Source organism: Ictidomys tridecemlineatus, chromosome 12 (assembly GCF_052094955.1).
Source record: "Ictidomys tridecemlineatus isolate mIctTri1 chromosome 12, mIctTri1.hap1, whole genome shotgun sequence".
In the NCBI taxonomy this organism is placed as follows: Eukaryota; Metazoa; Chordata; class Mammalia; order Rodentia; family Sciuridae; genus Ictidomys; species Ictidomys tridecemlineatus.
Window position 1 is genome coordinate 92,584,593 of NC_135488.1, and position 17,227 is coordinate 92,601,819.

At 34.9% G+C, this 17,227-nt stretch overlaps 1 protein-coding gene across 3 annotated transcripts in view; it reads left to right on the top strand.

Annotated features, from left to right (window-relative positions):
- The window catches only part of Heatr5b (HEAT repeat containing 5B), an 81,259-nt gene that overhangs the window by 42,644 nt on the left and 21,388 nt on the right, over positions 1-17,227 (top strand). For 2 of the 3 annotated variants that reach the window (XM_078029385.1, XM_078029387.1), the window contains 4 exons: positions 130-381; positions 6,049-6,230; positions 8,818-8,886; positions 13,764-13,943. In XM_078029385.1, the coding sequence (XP_077885511.1) occupies positions 130-381; positions 6,049-6,230; positions 8,818-8,886; positions 13,764-13,943 (683 nt within the window). The remainder of the gene's footprint in view (positions 1-129; positions 382-6,048; positions 6,231-8,817; positions 8,887-13,763; positions 13,944-17,227) is intronic. The other variant, XM_078029386.1, reaches the window with a different exon arrangement.

Consider the following 17,227-nt stretch of genomic DNA (forward strand, 5'->3'; position numbering starts at 1 on the left):
TAGATTTTTAATTATTTTCTTAAAAAAGCTTGCCAGTTCTACTGTTTTCCACAGTGAGAATTGATGTTGTTTCTAAAGCATCATGTTTGCTGTAGATAAGGTGTTATATATTCTTTCTTTCTGTTACAGATATGAGTACTGCAACTCCCTTAAGTGGTGGAAAAGATGAAGAATCTGAAAAGAAAGATGAGATGGACGATGATACCATGTTTACCACACTAGGCGAGGAAGATAAATCAAAACCTTTTGTGGCACCTCGCTGGGCCACTCGAGTATTTGCTGCTGATTGCCTGTGTCGAATCATCAATTTATGTGAAAATGCAGACCAGGCTCACTTTGATCTTGCCATGGCACGTTCTGCTAAACTACGAAACCCTACAAGTAAATTTAATACTAATACTTCTTTTCCTCAAAGCATGTTTATAGGTTTGAGATATTTAACAATTATCTAGCATATTTTAGGCTGTGCCTTTAATTTGTTGTAAGTTGCTATGCCTTTTATCTTTGTTTTCTGTCCCCTACATGCTGTCCATCCCTATTTGAAAAGTAAGTTGAAGGCATCCAAAGGCAGACATGTCTGTCTGTCTGTCTGTCTGTCTGTCTGTCTATCTATCTATCTATCTGTCTGTCTATCATTTGCCCTCAGTATAATGATGGCAGCAACTTATGTTTCTTCAGTTCATTGTCTTGGTTGCAGCATTTCCATGTAAAAGAGATGATTAAACTTTAAGATGCATAAATAAAAGGAGCTTTGCAGTCCCAGCCATGGAGACTGTCAGAATTCATGAATGTCATAGCCAATTTCAAACGCTTAGATTTCAGCAATACTATTAGGTATTTTTGAAAAGTTGAAAGTTTTTTAATTTCAGAAACCTCTCACTGCTTTTTATCTTTTGTAAATCATTTATACCATACATCCTCTGGATGAGATATCATAGGAAATTCACAAAATGATCATCAGGTCCATGCCAATAAAACCTTCCTTTTCCAGTTGAGGAGACCCAGAGATGCTAAGGCATGGTCAAGAGGCTCCTATCTTGTGCTTTGTTGTCTTTCCATCACCCTCTCATTTTTTAAATATCCAAAGACAAATTATATGTGTTAAAAATATTGAAGTCTATAAATTAAAATGCTTCTTATGTTATTTCATTGTATACAAGAACCAGCAGAGCTGATGTGGTGACATATGCCTGTATTCCAAGCAGCTCAGAAGGTTGAGGCAGGAGGATTGTGAGTTCAAAGCCAGCCTTAGCAACTTATGGAGGCCCTAAACAACTCAAGTGAGACCCTGTCTCTAAATAAAATATTAAAAGGGCTGGGGATGTGGCTCAGTAGTTAAGTGTCCCTGGGTTCAATTCCCCCTGGTACTCTTCAGAAAAAACAAAAAGAAGCAGAACTCATGAATAGATATTTTTTAAAGGTAAAATAAATAGATTTTACAAAAAGTAAAGTAATAGTACATGATGTATAAAATGTGAATCTTAATATAGGATACCAGAAAAGTACAACATGTCATGAAATAGTATCTTTATTCTTGTCATTGTTTAGCAAATATTTGCTGAATCCTATTCTTTATGTACCTTGGGGATACAAAGAAGAAAAACAGAGAGGTTGGCTTATCAGTCTGGTAATTATGGTGTGTCCCAATAGTGGTGTAATAGATAATACTTTGGGAACATTAAAAAAGGTCATTTATTTCCTGAAAAGTCAGAGAAGATCTCAGAGGGGAGATTATTCTGAAGTTGGGTTTTAAAGGCAAAGAAAGGTTTTCTAGGTTAAAAGAGACTGCTTGTATTAGTTTTCTATTGCTGCTGTAGCAAGTGACTACAACTTTGGTTCAACATAACATGAGTTTATTACCTTATAGCTCTGTAGGTCAAAGTCTCACTGTGTTAAAGCAGGGCTGGGCTCCTTTTGGAGGCATTGTGGGGAACCCTGTTCCCTTCCTAGCTTTTGTATACTGCCTACATTCTTTGCCTTGTGGGCCTTTTTCTTTTTGTTTACAGCCAGCAGTGTTGAGTCTCTGTGACACTTCTTCAGTCATTACTCTATTTGACTCTAGCCAGGAAAGGTCATGGTTCCTTTTGTTTTGTTTTGAGGGTCAAGTTTTGTTTTGTTTTAAGGCGTCATGCATGCCAGCCAAACACTCTACCACTAAACTACGCCCCAACCCAGATTCTGCTTTTAAGCACTGTGTGATTTGACTAGGCCCAACTGAATAATTTAGGACCATCTCTGTTTCAAGATCCATAACCTTAGTTCCATCTGCAAAGTCCCTGTTGCCATGTAAGGTAACATATTCACATGTTCTAGGGTTAAGGTGTAGACATCTTTGGGCACCATTATTCTGCTTTACCATATTAGCTTATTAAAAGCATAAGAAATAAGAATTTTTAAAATTTTAGATTCATAATTGTGCAAACTGTACTTTAGGAATAGTGAAAATGCTTGGGTTATTTTTCTTTGCTTTATGCTTCTTAACTATTTTCTCATTTTGTCTTATTCTTTTATCTGCATTCTTAAAGATGTTCAAAAGCTTTCCTTTTATATGTGTTTTATTCTTTTCTCTGTAGGGGATCTGAAGTCTGTTTTTATGTATTTAGTTTCTTACAATTTTTCTGTATTTCTCCCACTTCCATTATATTATAATTTCACTTTTAAGGTTTTATATTCTTATTCTTTAGCAACCATCAGGTTTTTCTTTTTTTATCCTATTGAGGATTCCAAATGGTTTTCTAAATTTTATTATGGTTTTATAGAAAATTGTTAACAGAGTTTAACTCGTCTCTGAATCTTCAGATTCTTTCTTTTCCCTTTTTATGTTTTCTTCAATGACTTACTTGTTAATATAAAAGAGAAAATATATAAGAGAAAGAGAAAATATAAAAGGGAAAGGGAAGAGTGCTCTCCATATTTGGATTTGCTCACTGTGTGGTACTGTGTGTGGATGGTGGATGGATTGCCTATGCTCTCTGTCTTTGTTCACTGGGGACTTCACAGCTGCAGCTGGATGGTAAGCTGATCTAACAGCTCCCCACCTCCATTCTGATCTCTAATGTGCTTTCTTCTGCTGGAAGAAATAGGACCCATTCTAATTCTGAATGGTCATGGCAGAGTCTGTGGAAAAATGTAGACTCACGGCATGTGCTATCCAGGCTCTTTCTGTGGCATTTCCACCTCCCTGTTTTCCTATCTAATGTACTTTAGTTGCAGAGAACTCCTGTTCCCAGAATGTAGGAAACTTCTATTGGCCTCCTATTTTTCTCACCATTTTGGAGTTTGTACCCAGGCCTCCTCCCTATTCCCACTCTTCAGGAGTTCATCTCCTTAGTATTTAAAAAAAGTGGTCACAACTTGAGGAATGTTAAAGACAGAAATGTCTTTAGATTGCTGGGCAAAGCATCTCTGTCAGTCCAAGAACAATTGCCTAGCTTTTGGTTTGATATATGGATATAGTTAGACTGTGAATTAGGTGACAGAGAGTTCAGGAGGAATAATAAGCCTTTTATGTACTTTTAGGTTGTATAATATGAGTAAGCCTTTGTTAATCCAGTTCCTTCTGCCTTGGAAATTCCTCCCAAATTCTGGTTTACTGTTGTTGCCTCTCTTAGGTGAGGAATTATTAAGACTTCTAGCCAAATGTTTTACCCACTCTACTTGCTCCTGACCTAAAACCAATAGATATTACAACATTTAAATTTGAGATTCTGAAATTGGTATTTTATGTAGGCACATGAAAAAAAAATTGAAGATATATGTCTCATATCCTTTACAATAATAACAACTAAAACTTATTTAAATAGGTACTGTTTGGGGATCTGGTTGAGCCTCAGAATTGCCACTGCTTCAAAAAGACTATGAGAACCTTAGAGCTTCCTGAATGTTTTAGTCAGCTTTTTTGCTACTGTGACTAAAAGACCTGACCAGAACAATTTCAGGAAGAAAAGTTTATTTGGGGGCTCACAGTTTCGGAGGTCTCAATCCATACACAGTAGGTTCCATTCCTCAGGGCTCGAGGCAGAAGAATGTGGCAGAGGGAAGTGGCTCACATGATGATCAGGAAGCAGAGAGATTCCACTGACCACATACAAAATATATACTCCAAACCCACGCTCCCAATGACCCACCTCCTCCGGCCACACCCTACCCACCTTTAGCCCCACTCAGTTAACCTCATCATACAATTATTCACTGATTGGATTAAGTTTACTGTGGTCCGGTCATTTCTCTTCTAAACCTTCTTGCATTGCCTCACACAAAAGCCTTTGGGGGACACATCACATCGAAACTAAAACACTGGAGAATACTTGAATTTGATACATTCTTTAGATAATTTGTGTCGCTATGTCTTTTAAATTCACTGATCTTTCATATCTAATCTCTATTAATCTTATCCAGTTTATTTTTTTTTCTTATTTCTGACTTTCATTTCTCCCTTTATCATGTTCATGCTGTCCTTGTCTTTTTTCAGTATAAGAAGCATATTTTTGGGGGGGCTGGGATGTGGCTCATGTGGTAGCGCGCTCGCCTGGCATGCGTGCGGCCCGAGTGCGATCCTTAGCACCACATACAAAGATGTGTCTGCCGAAAACTAAAAAAATAAATATTAAAATTCTCTCTCTCTTTCTCTCTCTCTCTCTCTTTAAAAAAAAAAAAAGAAGCATATTTTTTTAAAAGTAATTCACTGTCTGGGGCTGAGAATGTCACTCAGTGGTGGAATGTCTCCTTAGCATGTGTGAGACCCTGGTTTGGATCTTTAGCACCACAAAAAATAAAAAATACCTGGGTGTGGTGGGGCACACCTGTAATCCAGTGGCTCAGGAGGCTGAGAAAGGAAGATCTTGAGTTCAAAGCAAAAGTGAGGCGCCTCAGCAACTCAGTGAGACCCTGTCTGTAAATAAAATACAAAATGGGGCTGGGATGTAACTCAGTGGTTGAGTGCTCCTGAGTTCAATCCCCAGAACCAAAAAAGAATAAAATAATAATAAAAAGAAAAAATAAATTCCCTGTTTGTTAAGTTTATTTTCTTTTTCAATTTTAATCTGTCCCTATTTATCATTTTTTCTTTTTGTTATGAGACATATTTTCCTATGTCTTTGCATGCTCGTAATTTTTTATGTTAGTTTTGGATTTTTCTGTGGTCTTTCAAATAGTATTAGTCTTTGTTCTGGGATGTAGTCAAATTACAATATTTTGTGTCATGTGAATTCAAGACTTGTTTTTAAGTAAGATCCAGGCTAGCCTTTTACTCTTAGGCTGAAAGAAACAAAATTTATCCTTTCACATCTATTTTTCACAAAATTGTCCTCATCTTGTGAATTTGAGTTTCCTGTCTACAAATCTGAGTTTTTCTAAAGTATGAACTGGCAAACTATAGCCTGCAGTACAAATCCAGCCTGTAGCCTGTTTTTGTAAATAAAGTTTATTAGAATAACACACTCATTTCCATATATATTGTCTGTGTTTGCTTTTGTACTGTCACAGCAGAGTTGAGTAGTTGTATAGAGGTGGTATGCCTTGCAAAGCCAAAAATACTTTTTATCTTATCCTTTACAGAAAAAGTCGCTCACACATTCCTTTTTTTTTTTTTTTTTTTTAGTTATAGAGGGACCCAGTGTCTTTATTTTGTTTATTTATTTTTATGTGGTGCTGAGGATCAAACCCAGTACTTCACATGTGCAAGGCAAGCGCTTTGCTACTGAGCCACAACCCCAGCCCACCCATTCTTAAAGATTCACAAACTCATTAGGTAAAGTTATACTAATCAAGTATTTTACTTCAGATGTCATTGTACATCCTGTATTTATCTATATTAATGAATTAACACAGATGGTTTTTAGGTTTAGCACTGTTCTGGGAAGATTAATAGAAGATTAATCTTAATTAATAGAAGATTAAGTTTTCTTGAAACAATAAATATCTTGTTTTTAAAAACATCATAAAATATGTAGGTCAAAAGAGCAGTTAATAGAATTTATTTTGTATTTTTTATGTTATTACACTAATTTTTGAAATTTTTTTTTTTTTGCATTCTATTTTTATTTTTAGATGACCTCTTAGTACTCCATCTCTCTGACCTGATTCGAATGGCATTCATGGCTGCAACTGATCATAGCAACCAGCTGCGGATGGCTGGGCTTCAGGCACTTGAAGACATTATCAAGAAGTTTGCATCTGTGCCTGAGCCAGAATTTCCAGGTCATGTGATTCTGGAGCAGTATCAAGCTAATGTGAGATTTTTCTATTTATTTAGAAATTTAAAATTGATCTTTTGAGGGCTCATTAAAAGAGTGACCCTGGAAGAATATGTTTAGAACTGTAATCTATTTTTTCATGTACGATGCTTATCTTTACTTCCATGGTCTGTTTCATAGTTTCAGTCAGCCCACAATTGAAGAAAGAATAGTGTCAAACTGTTGTCACTATTTTTAAGTTTTGATAGCATATTAGTGATAAAACTAGAATAGAAATTCCAGCCTAGTTTTCCAGTCTTGTGGTTAGATATTTAGCCATGCCATTTAAAAGACAAAAGGAACATTCACAGGAGTGTTGTGGTTTTGCTGCCATTATTTTTATGTGCTAAGTCTTGATAAGTAAGTTTAGAAATAAAAAGCAATTTCCTCTTATATGCTGAAGGACAAATTAGCTCTTAATAACTGCAGCTGAATGTGTTACTGAAACAATTAGATTCTTTGAAAATACTTATTTCATTCTAAATAGAGATAAAATTTATTTTCCTGAAATTTATATACTCATTATATTTTTTCAGAAGAAGCATAGTAAACTAATTATGGCAAAGAAAGAGGGGGGCATTATGTGAAGATTTAAAAAATTTGGTTAGCAAATTTTTTTACTGTAACTATGCCAAAATCTTGATTTCAGGTATACCACACTTTACCTAAAAGCTATGCTTGTACACAAAATAAAATCCATGAATAATACATATTCCATTGTTTTTCCATTACAAGTACAGGTGAAGAAGTTACAGTTTCTAGCCCACTGGCTATTGAAAATCTGTATACAATTGTTTACTCCCTCATAGAAAGAGGGTCTTTAAAAAAAGGAAAAAAAAAAACCTTTTAACTTATAAATAATTTCAAATGAATAGAAATGTTGCAAGAGTAATACAGAAACTATTTTACACCCTTTATTGATACTTGCCAGCTGTTAATTTTGACTCATTTATTTGAATGGTGACTGTCTTCCTCCCTGCCTCATCTCTCTTTCTCTTTTTGTATTCATATAGACACACAATTTTTTCCCTAGACTATTTAAGAGTAAATCATTTAAATCTTGCGCTTTTACCCTTAAAACACTTCGGTCTGTATTTCCAAAGGACGAGAACATTGTCTTACGTAACTACAGAACATTTATTAACCTCAGGATATTCAACATTGATCTACTACTTACATAATCTATTATGTTCCAGTTTTGTTAATTGACCCAAAAGCCTCTTTTATAGTATTTTTTCCTACTCTGGTACAGGATCCAATACCACATGTTGTAATTAGTTGCCTTGTGTCTTTAATCACAGGGAGGGACTTTTGATCCATTCCAAAACTACTGTTTTTTTTTTTTTTCTTTTGTGTGTGTGTGTGTGTAGTACTGGGGATTGAATCCAGGGCCTTGTGCAGGTGAGGCAAGCATTCTACCAACTGAGCTATATCCCCAGCCCCAAAATACTGTTGATACTGTTAGTGACTGAATCTCAATCAGGGAAGAAATCTCAACTGAGGAGTTGACAGCATCTAATCCCTTTATTCAACTCATACACATTAAATCTATTGATACACCTAAGAATCTATGACTGATATTGCTTATTTAAGATTAAACGTCATATTCCTTTACTTATTAACATAACAACAATGCATAAACTAATATTTCTGAGTAATCTTCTAGAGCATTTCTTTCTGAGGTGAAATGATCTCTGAGGTCTTTTAGTGACTACATTTTTTTTTTTTAGTATCAGTTATTTAAAGATACTGATCCAGCTACATGAGATTTACTCATTATGTCAATACTGTTAGACATGTTTAGAAAAATATAGTCAGGAAAAATGCACAACACAATAGGAATTTTTTATTCACTCAAGAGATAAGTAGTATTAGAAAAATGGTTTGAGAGCTAAAGACAGGAAAAAACCCACAATAACAGTATTTTTTATTTTTTATTTATTTTTTTATTTTGGGTACGGGAATTGAATTTAGGGGCACCTAACTACTGAGCCATATCCTCACCCTTTTTAAGTTTTTTTTTTTTAATGTTTAGTTGTAGATGGACATACCTTTATTTTATTTATTTTATTTGTTATGTGGTGCTGAGGATCAAATCCAGTACTCCATGTATTTGAGGCAAGCACTTTACCACAGCCACAACCCCAACCCCCCTTTTTAAGTTTTTGAGACGATTTGCTATGTTGCCCAGGCTGACCTTGAATTTGTGATCCTCCTGCCTCAGCCTCCTAAATTGCTGGGATTACAGGCGTGGGCAGTGGCACCCAGCTAACATTTTTTTTTTTTTATCTCTAATAACATGAGACTCTGTCAGGAAATTCTGTTTACTAATACACAAAAACAAAGGAAAAAGAAGATGAATTGCCTATTTGGTATAATATTATATAGATTTGATAATGATAGCCTCCTGGAAAGCAAAGAAAAATGGTGTGGTTGCATTTATTGTGTCTGAAGATATAGGAGAGAAGTAATAAAAAGAAAAATGAACAAAAATGCATTTTGTATATTTCCATCTTCAAAGACACAAGAGACTTTATATTTACTACTTATCTCTAAAAATAAAATGCTTTATTCATTTTTCTAGGTAGGAGCTGCTCTAAGACCAGCTTTCTCACAAGATACACCATCAGATATAATAGCAAAAGCTTGCCAGGTAAGAAGAAAAATTGGCTATCTGTGGTTGTTTTCTGTAAATTCAGAGATATCTTAGGATTTCACTGCAAGAAAGAAGAGAGAAAAATCAAATAAAACTTACCTTAAAATTGTAGCTGTTAGTCACCCCACCCCCAATACTGGGAATCTAACTCAGAAGTGCTCTACCACTGAGCAACATCACCAGCCTGTTTTAATTTTTATTTTAAGGCAGGGCCTTACTAAGTGCTGGCCTCATGCTTGCTATCCTTCTGCCTACGCCTCTTGAGTAGCTAGTATTACAGTCATGTGCCACCACTTCCAGCTAGAGGTTTTCTTTTTTATTCTGCATGAAATGATGAAGTAATTAACTGTTAATCACGTGGTTTTTTTTGGGGGGGGTGGTCATAGCTAAGAATTCGACTTTTGGATACATAGCTCTTATTTTATCCAGAAGTATACAGTCATAGGTAAATCATAAAAGGGACAAAAAAAGTACAAAAGAAAATCTATGATGACTAAAGAATGAATAAATAATGATAATTTATTAATAAGCATTATTTTGACCACAGGTTATGAAAATTCTATATGTTTGTAAGTATTAAATTATCCTAAAAAGAATCATCTCACAATTTGGAAATTTCATTGTAAAATTAATCTCAAAGCATTATTTGCATATTATTGTATCTAAAGAAAGTCACAAAACCACAGAAAAACACATGTTCCTACATCTATAAGTTCCTCTTTTTCATATGCTTTATCCTAAAGGATTCATGTATTAAGGTCTAATCTTTCAGAAAAATCAGATTGCTTAATTGGTTACCTATGGACAGAAGAGAAGCAACTGTCTTTTTCCCAGTTTTCTAGATTTCAGGGCTGCATTTCATCATTTTGGCTTAGATTCATGACCAAGGTTTATGTGACTTTTATTTGAAGAAGATTCTGCTCTCTGCCATAATAAGTTTGAAATTCTGACTTTGTCCTCTCTGGCTAATTAGGCTTGCCTCTTATTTCCATTGAGAAGATGTATTTCTCTGAAGCCTGCTTGCCTTTATGGTAGTCTGAGGAAGAATTAATTCTTCCACCCGTAGCAGACTGGAGACAAGAGAGGTTATAAGAGCTAGGTCTCTGAATTGTGGGACAAATGTTAGGGTTAGAGTAGGTGATTTGGTTTAGGATACCGACACACAAACATCAGAAATCCCAATCATGTGTAAATGTGTCACAGTGATGTTTCAGAGCATAGAATTTAAGCAGACAAAACTCCTACAAGACTCATAATCCTTAGAAAAGCAAAGGCTATTAGAATTTCATCTCTTAAATGAGTTGTATCAAAGTTTCCTGTGATTGAATTTGCCTTAAACTTCTTATTTGTTTTTGTGTCCCTAGATACTTTTCCTATAAGAAGTTTCTTCTTTTTCAGTGGCAGGCTTAAATTCATGACCTCCTTTCTTTCTGTTGCAGGAGGAAACCTGTTTTGAAACAGGTGGGGCAGTGGGTTAGTTGCAGATTCCTTTACTTGGCTTTCAGGGTATCTCTACTTGTTTGCAGGAATAATGTCATATTAAGAAATGTTAAAATCAGGGTAATTCTTAAGAGAATTAATTGTAACTAATTGTAATTGTAGGAGAGACCCTCAATGGGAATAATGTCATCTAAAGAAATCTTAAATCAGGATAACTCTTAGATATTGGGACTCTCAAGTGTGACACAGTTGGGGACATTAATCAGTGGGTTAGTCAAAAATAAATTCAAGCAGGGTCAAAATCATAAATACAATGCACCCTTAAATATTTTAGCTTCTGATATGTAGCAAGGTCTTTTCTCTTAGTAAGGTTTTGCTGAGTCAGTGCTACTTTGTCTTTTTTCTTTTACTCTTTGTCTGGTACTGGGATTTAACCCAGGGTCACTTTACTACTGAGCTACTCCCCACCCTTTTTTAGTTTTTGAGACAGGGTTTCCTAAGATGCCCAGACTGACCTTGAATTTGTGATCTTCCTGCCTCATCCTCCCAAGTCCTGGAATTACAGGCATGCATCACTGTTCTTGGTTGCTTTCTCTTCCTTCATAAACCAAACCCCTAATGTATTTTGTGGAATTTTGTTAGGGCTTCTTTAAAGTGAAGAAGGTACTTAGATTTTTGCAAAGAAAACAGTTTCAAATTTTCAATCTTTACAATTTTACTCAACTTTAAGTAATATTTCTACCAAATTGTACAGATATATTTATCAAAACTACCTACTATGTTTAGTTTCCTTAGAAATCATCTTTTTCACTGGGCATGTTGGCTCATGTCTGTAATCCCATTGGCTCTGGAGGCTGAGGCAGGAGGATCGAAAGTTCAAGGCCAGCCTCAGCAATTTAGGCACTATCTCACTGGTACTAGGGACTAAGCTCACTGGTAAAGTGCCCCTGTGTTCAATCCCCAGTAACAAAAGGAAAGAAAGAAATCACAACTTTTACTTTTCATAACCATATTTATCTCATTTCACTTTAAATTTCATTATGATTTCAGCATTGTTTTGACTGGCTTTTTTTTTTTTGCCACCAGTATATCTTTTTTTTTTCATTAGCTCAGATTATTTTATAATATTGGGAAATGACTTATTTGGTGTTTTTTTTTAATTTTATTTTTAATTGGTTGTTCAAAACCTTACAAAGCTCTTGACATAGCATATTTCAAACATTAGTTTCAAGTGAGCCACCAGTATATCTTTAATGGACAATAATCATTTTAAAATGCCCTTATTTTATCATATTTAATATTGATTCTTTGAGAATAAAATTTTAAGAGAATAAAATTATTTACTTAAATATTTATTCTCCTCTTTCAAAAAGTTTTAGATATAGAAATACAAGTCTATTAGCCATGATTTGAAATCCAGACTGAAAACCAGAAGCTTTTTAATGCTTTATTTGGCAGCAAAATCCGAACTGACTTGTGTTCATTTAGCCTTGACATAGAAATTTTAGTATTGATAAATTTCTCTGGAGTGATTCCTGATGTTTCATTGCAGAAGTATCTTGGTGTTAATTATGGAGTGCTGTCATATGCCCTTCATATGTTTTTCCTAATGAAGTTCATGTACTTTGTTACCTTTTACTCAAAATTTGTGAATTGTGAAACCCACCTTGGCCCAAGGGTTGGTTTTGGATGAGAAAGTGAGGACCTATAATTGTCGTTGGTGAAGTTGGCACTGTCAGACCACCTCTTCTTGAAATTCTCTCCTGGGCTCCATTATCACTACATTTGCCTGGATTTTCTGTTTTTTTCTTTTTACTTTCTTTTTTTCTTTATGCTTTTTCTACTTGTCCCTAAAGTGTAACTCTTTTCCCTATGATCTGGCTTTAAGGTTTTTCTTTTTTTAACCTTTCTTTTTTAACATTTACCTACTGCTGTTACTTTAGTTATCTTTGGAAATTCCTAGATTTGTGTAGTTATCCTTGAACTGGCTCCTGAAATCCAGACCCAAGTTTTCAACTGCCTGCTGAGTATCTTTCCATGTGTCTCTTAGTGACACTTAGAACTCAGCATGTAAAAATGTTTGGAATCAAAATCTTGCTAACTTCTCACCTTCACTAACCTTTCCTATTTTCTTGTAGGAGCGCCCTCAAACAAAGGTGTCAACTTCCTTCCATTCATCCAAATTAGAAGCTTTGACAATCAAAATCTTTTTTTTTTTTGACAATCTAATCTATTTCTCACTCATTTTACATCTCCCTGTCCTTATACCCTAAAAATATCTAATTGGTTTCCAAATCCTGAGTTTCTTTTGGATGCCTCTCCTTTTTCATTCTATTCCCAGTTTAATCCATTTCATCTCTGCTATATAGTATTCTAATAGACACATAATATATTGTTTACCAGCTGTATACATTTCCCCCTGTACGGTAGTACTGGCACAATTCTAATAATATCATTTGCCTCCTCAGAAGCCATAGAAGCTTAAAATTATACACAATAAGTGGGGAGAGGGGAAGAATATATTTTCAGTAGTAGACAAAGGGGAATGAATGGAAGGGAAGGGGATCAGAAAAGAAAAGACAGTGGAATAAATCCTGAAATAATTTTCTATGTACTTCTATGAATACAACATAGTGAACCCCACCATCATATACATCCATAAGAATAGTGTCCTACCTAGAATAAGATACATCCCATGCTTGTTCAATTATATCAAAAGGAATTCTACTGTCATACAACTAAAAAGAACCAATTAAGGAAAAAAAAAAAAGCAGCCATGGAAACTCATGGTTGTCTACAGAATAATGTCTGAATTCAGTTCACATTCCATTTAAATTTTACCATATCTGATCTCAAAGACTATGCTAATTGCCATTTCTTCCTCATTTAACTCCCCTGAGTCTGTATACATAAACTTTCTACTATCCAGATATTCCCATATCACCTGCTAAAATTAATCTCACTTGTCTGTTTTTAAGTGTGTAGTATCATTGTCATGAAATGTTCCTATGTGTTTGTTCAGTCTGTGTTTTCTTACTTGATGGTAGGGTCTGTATTTTTCCCTTCAATTTTTATTATTTTTATCTCATTCAATGCAACTAGCATAACCCTTTGCCTGTGGTTTGCAAAAATTTTGTTAAATTGAAAAATTTAAGACTGAACGACTGTGGTTGGAAAATTATTTCTGTTAAACTTTTTGTTAAATTAGACAATGGAAACATTATAAGTAAATTTTCTTATAGAGGAATACAAGAAAATCTATACTTGCTGATTTATTTCAAAAAAATAATACAAATTACAATATTGGGTAGTTTTTTGTTTTGCTTTCGGTTTTGTGTTGTGTTTTTCCCTCAAGAAAGAGAATATTTACTCCACTCTCTTTTTTTCAATATTTGTTTTCTGTATACAAATTTTTTTGAATTTTCCTTGACTAGGTATGCAGCACATGGATTGGAAGTGGAGTTGTTAGTGATCTCAATGATCTCCGTCGAGTACACAATCTGCTTGTTTCTTCTCTGGACAAAGTTCAGGCCGGAAAAGGATCTTCCAGCCAACTATACCGAGAAAGTGCCACGACAATGGAAAAACTGGCTGTTCTCAAAGCATGGGCAGAGGTAACCACAGCCATTGTTATTGAACCATTTCTCCATCCATGAGAAACGTTTTCCTGCTCCCATTGGTAAAATAATGTTTGTTTCAGCCTGGGATGGAGTTCAGGGGTAGAGCACTTGCCTAGCAAATAGGAGGCCTTGGGTTTAATCCCCAGTATCTCTCTCTCTCTCTCTCTCTCACACACACACACACACACACACAAAGTTTTTAAAAGCTGACCCTTGGGCTGGAGTAGTAGCTCTGTGGTGGAGCTCTGGCTAGCATGTGTGAGGCACTGGGTTTGAGTCTCAGACAGCATATAAGTAAATAAATAAAATAAAGGTCTGTTAACTATATATATATATATACACACACACACACACACATATATATGTATATATATATTTTAAGTTTTAATTTGTTATATATGACAACAGAATGCATTACAATTCATATTACACATATAGAACACAGTTTTTCACATTTCTGGTTGTATACAAAGTAGAGTCACATCCTTAAAGCCAGGGATGTTTAACCATTGAGCCATATCCCCAAACCCTTTTTTATTTTTTATTTTGAGATAGGATCTTGCTAAATTGCTCAGGCTGGCCTCAAACTTGGGATCCTCCTTCCTCAACCTCCTAAATTCCTGGGATTACAGGCATGTGCTACTGTACCCAGCTGCTTTTGAATTCTTGTTATCTGCCCTCCAGTATTTCAAGAAACTGATTCCTGCTGAACATGGTGGTGCATGCCTGTAATCCCAGTACCTTAGGAGGCTGGAGCAGAAGGATTGCAAGTTAAAAAACAACAGTCTCAGCAATTTAACAAGGTCTTAAACAATTTAATGTCTCTAAATAAATAAATAAATAAAAAGGGATGAGGGTGTAGCTTAGTTGGTAAAGCACCTGGTACCAAAAAAAAAAAAGTTTACTTGCAACGTTACTTATAATATGAAGAAGTGAATATTTTTTATCATTATATTTAAGATTCCAAAGGCTATATAAAGAATCAGAAGTAAATATAAAATTTCTGCTACAGGGAAATTATTAGTTATATTATGTACTATAGATGTATTAGTTATATCATCTACTGTTGCCATCCGAATATTGACTATCAATATCTAGTATTCAGTCAAGAAAATCCCATGATATGTTAACCAATAAAAATAAATTAAAAATTCTCTGTAGAGCAAAATTATAGCTTATAAAGATAAAATATGAATGTGGATATTGGGATTATGAGTCATTTTTAGACTTATTTTACAACCTTTATTAATGATTATAATCAAAAGTTTAAAAAAAAGTGCATACATTTTACCTTAAAATCCTGCAGTTACATTCTCCTTTGTGCATTGCTTAAGGAGTAAAATCCTCAGTTACTTCCATTTTACCCTGTGCTCAGACAGTACCCCAAACTTGTAGTTCTCTCAAAGTATAATGCTGTTGCTTGTTTTTATGCTCTTATTGTTGTTATTCCCTCTGTCTACACTGTCCTTTACATCTTTGCCTGTGAACAGTGAAGTTTTTGATGTTTTATCCTTGAAAACTGTGCCTTGAAGGAATGCGGTGGCACATGCCTGTAACCCCAGCAACTCAGGAGGCTGAAGCAGGAGAATTGCACAGTTCAGGGTCAGCCCAGGCAATGTAATAAGATGCTGTCTCAGAATAAAAACTAAAAAGGGATGGGGATGTAGCTTAGTGGTAAAGCAACACTATGGTGTTCAATCCCTAGCACCACCACATACACACACAGAAAAATTCTTTCTTACCTGTCTCATGCTCCAAGAGTTAAAATTTTTCCGTCCTTGATGCTCTCTAAGATTCATTCATTCATTCACTACAGAAATCATCACATGTTCATTAGTTGATAGACCCTGGCACTGTCCTTAGGTACTGGATAGAGTGTGGTAAGGAAGATCATTAAAAATAAATTTTAAAAAATTCCTTCTCTCAGCATTTTTCTGATACTCCTATCATTGTATTGGTCTATGGGTTCATGAATAGCAAAAACTGTATTTCTTGTCATTGTTGCGTCAGGTCCTACAGCATACTCCTGTACTGATCAATGTATACTCTTTCATATAAATCTTACTCTGCCAATGCACTATGTTCCTAAATGCAAGTCAAAAGATATGTAGTAGATAGGATTCAAGTGAACCATTGAGTTTCTTTTATTGCTTACTGAGATTCTTTTACTGCCAGTATAATAACAGATTTAGGAGGAAAAACAAGCTTAAAATCACTGAGAAGTATGAATGTGATTTTTTTTTTTAGAGAGAGAGAGAAAAAATTTTTAATATTTATTTTTTAGTTTTTGGTGGACACAACATCTTTGTTTGTATGTGATGCTGAGGATCGAACCTGGGCTACACGCATGCCAGGCGAGCACACTACTGCTTGAGCCACATCCCCAACCCCTGAATGTGATATTTTTTATAACCTGAAACCCAAAGTCTGTATTTTCGAACTTAGTTGCTATGTTTTCTCTGTGCTGTGCCTGTCTGCCCAATGTAAGAATAGAAGTAAGATGCAGTACCTCCTACAAAGAAGCTTATAGTGTACTGGACACACAGACTTCCCGTTAGACACACTGGAAATAATACTGTAGGAAGAAAACAATTTTTTTTTAAGATTTTTTGGAGTGTACTTTACTTTTTTGCTCTTATTGTTTTATATTTTGCTTTTTCATTATGATATAATTCAGTTTGTATGTTCCAAGTTGCCAAAGCCTAAATATATGTAGAAAAACAAAGTTGGCAAAAAAAGAATCTTTAAAATTATGTTTTAGGAAAGTTGTTATTATATGCCATTCTGGTTCACAAACTAGAGAGAAAGACTACAGATAATATATGTGACGAGTAAATTATATTTTTAGCTCAGCTATCTGTTGTAATTGCTACATTGCTAAATATCATTTAAGGACTGTGTAAGAGGGAGTTTAGGAGAATATTTATGGAAATCCTTTCTTTGGCCACCTCCCTATTTTCAGCCTTTCTCTTTGAATGCTGTCTGATTATGTCTTATAAGTCTAGGAAAGTGTAGGCAGTAAACAGGAAGTTATACCCCATGGCCAAAAAAAAAAAAAAAAAGGAGGCTTTGTAAAGAAGAACAAGGGAACCCAAGAAAAGCCTATTCCGGGACTAGGCTGTGAGAAGAATAGTCAGAAGCCAGATCAGCTTTAAAAAATTGCTTCCAAAGCAGAGGCAATTACTCTTTTTTGGTTATTGCAATCTCTTAATATCTATACCCATTTACCTTTTTTAAAAAATATGTTTTTAGTTGTAGGTGGATACAATACCTTTATT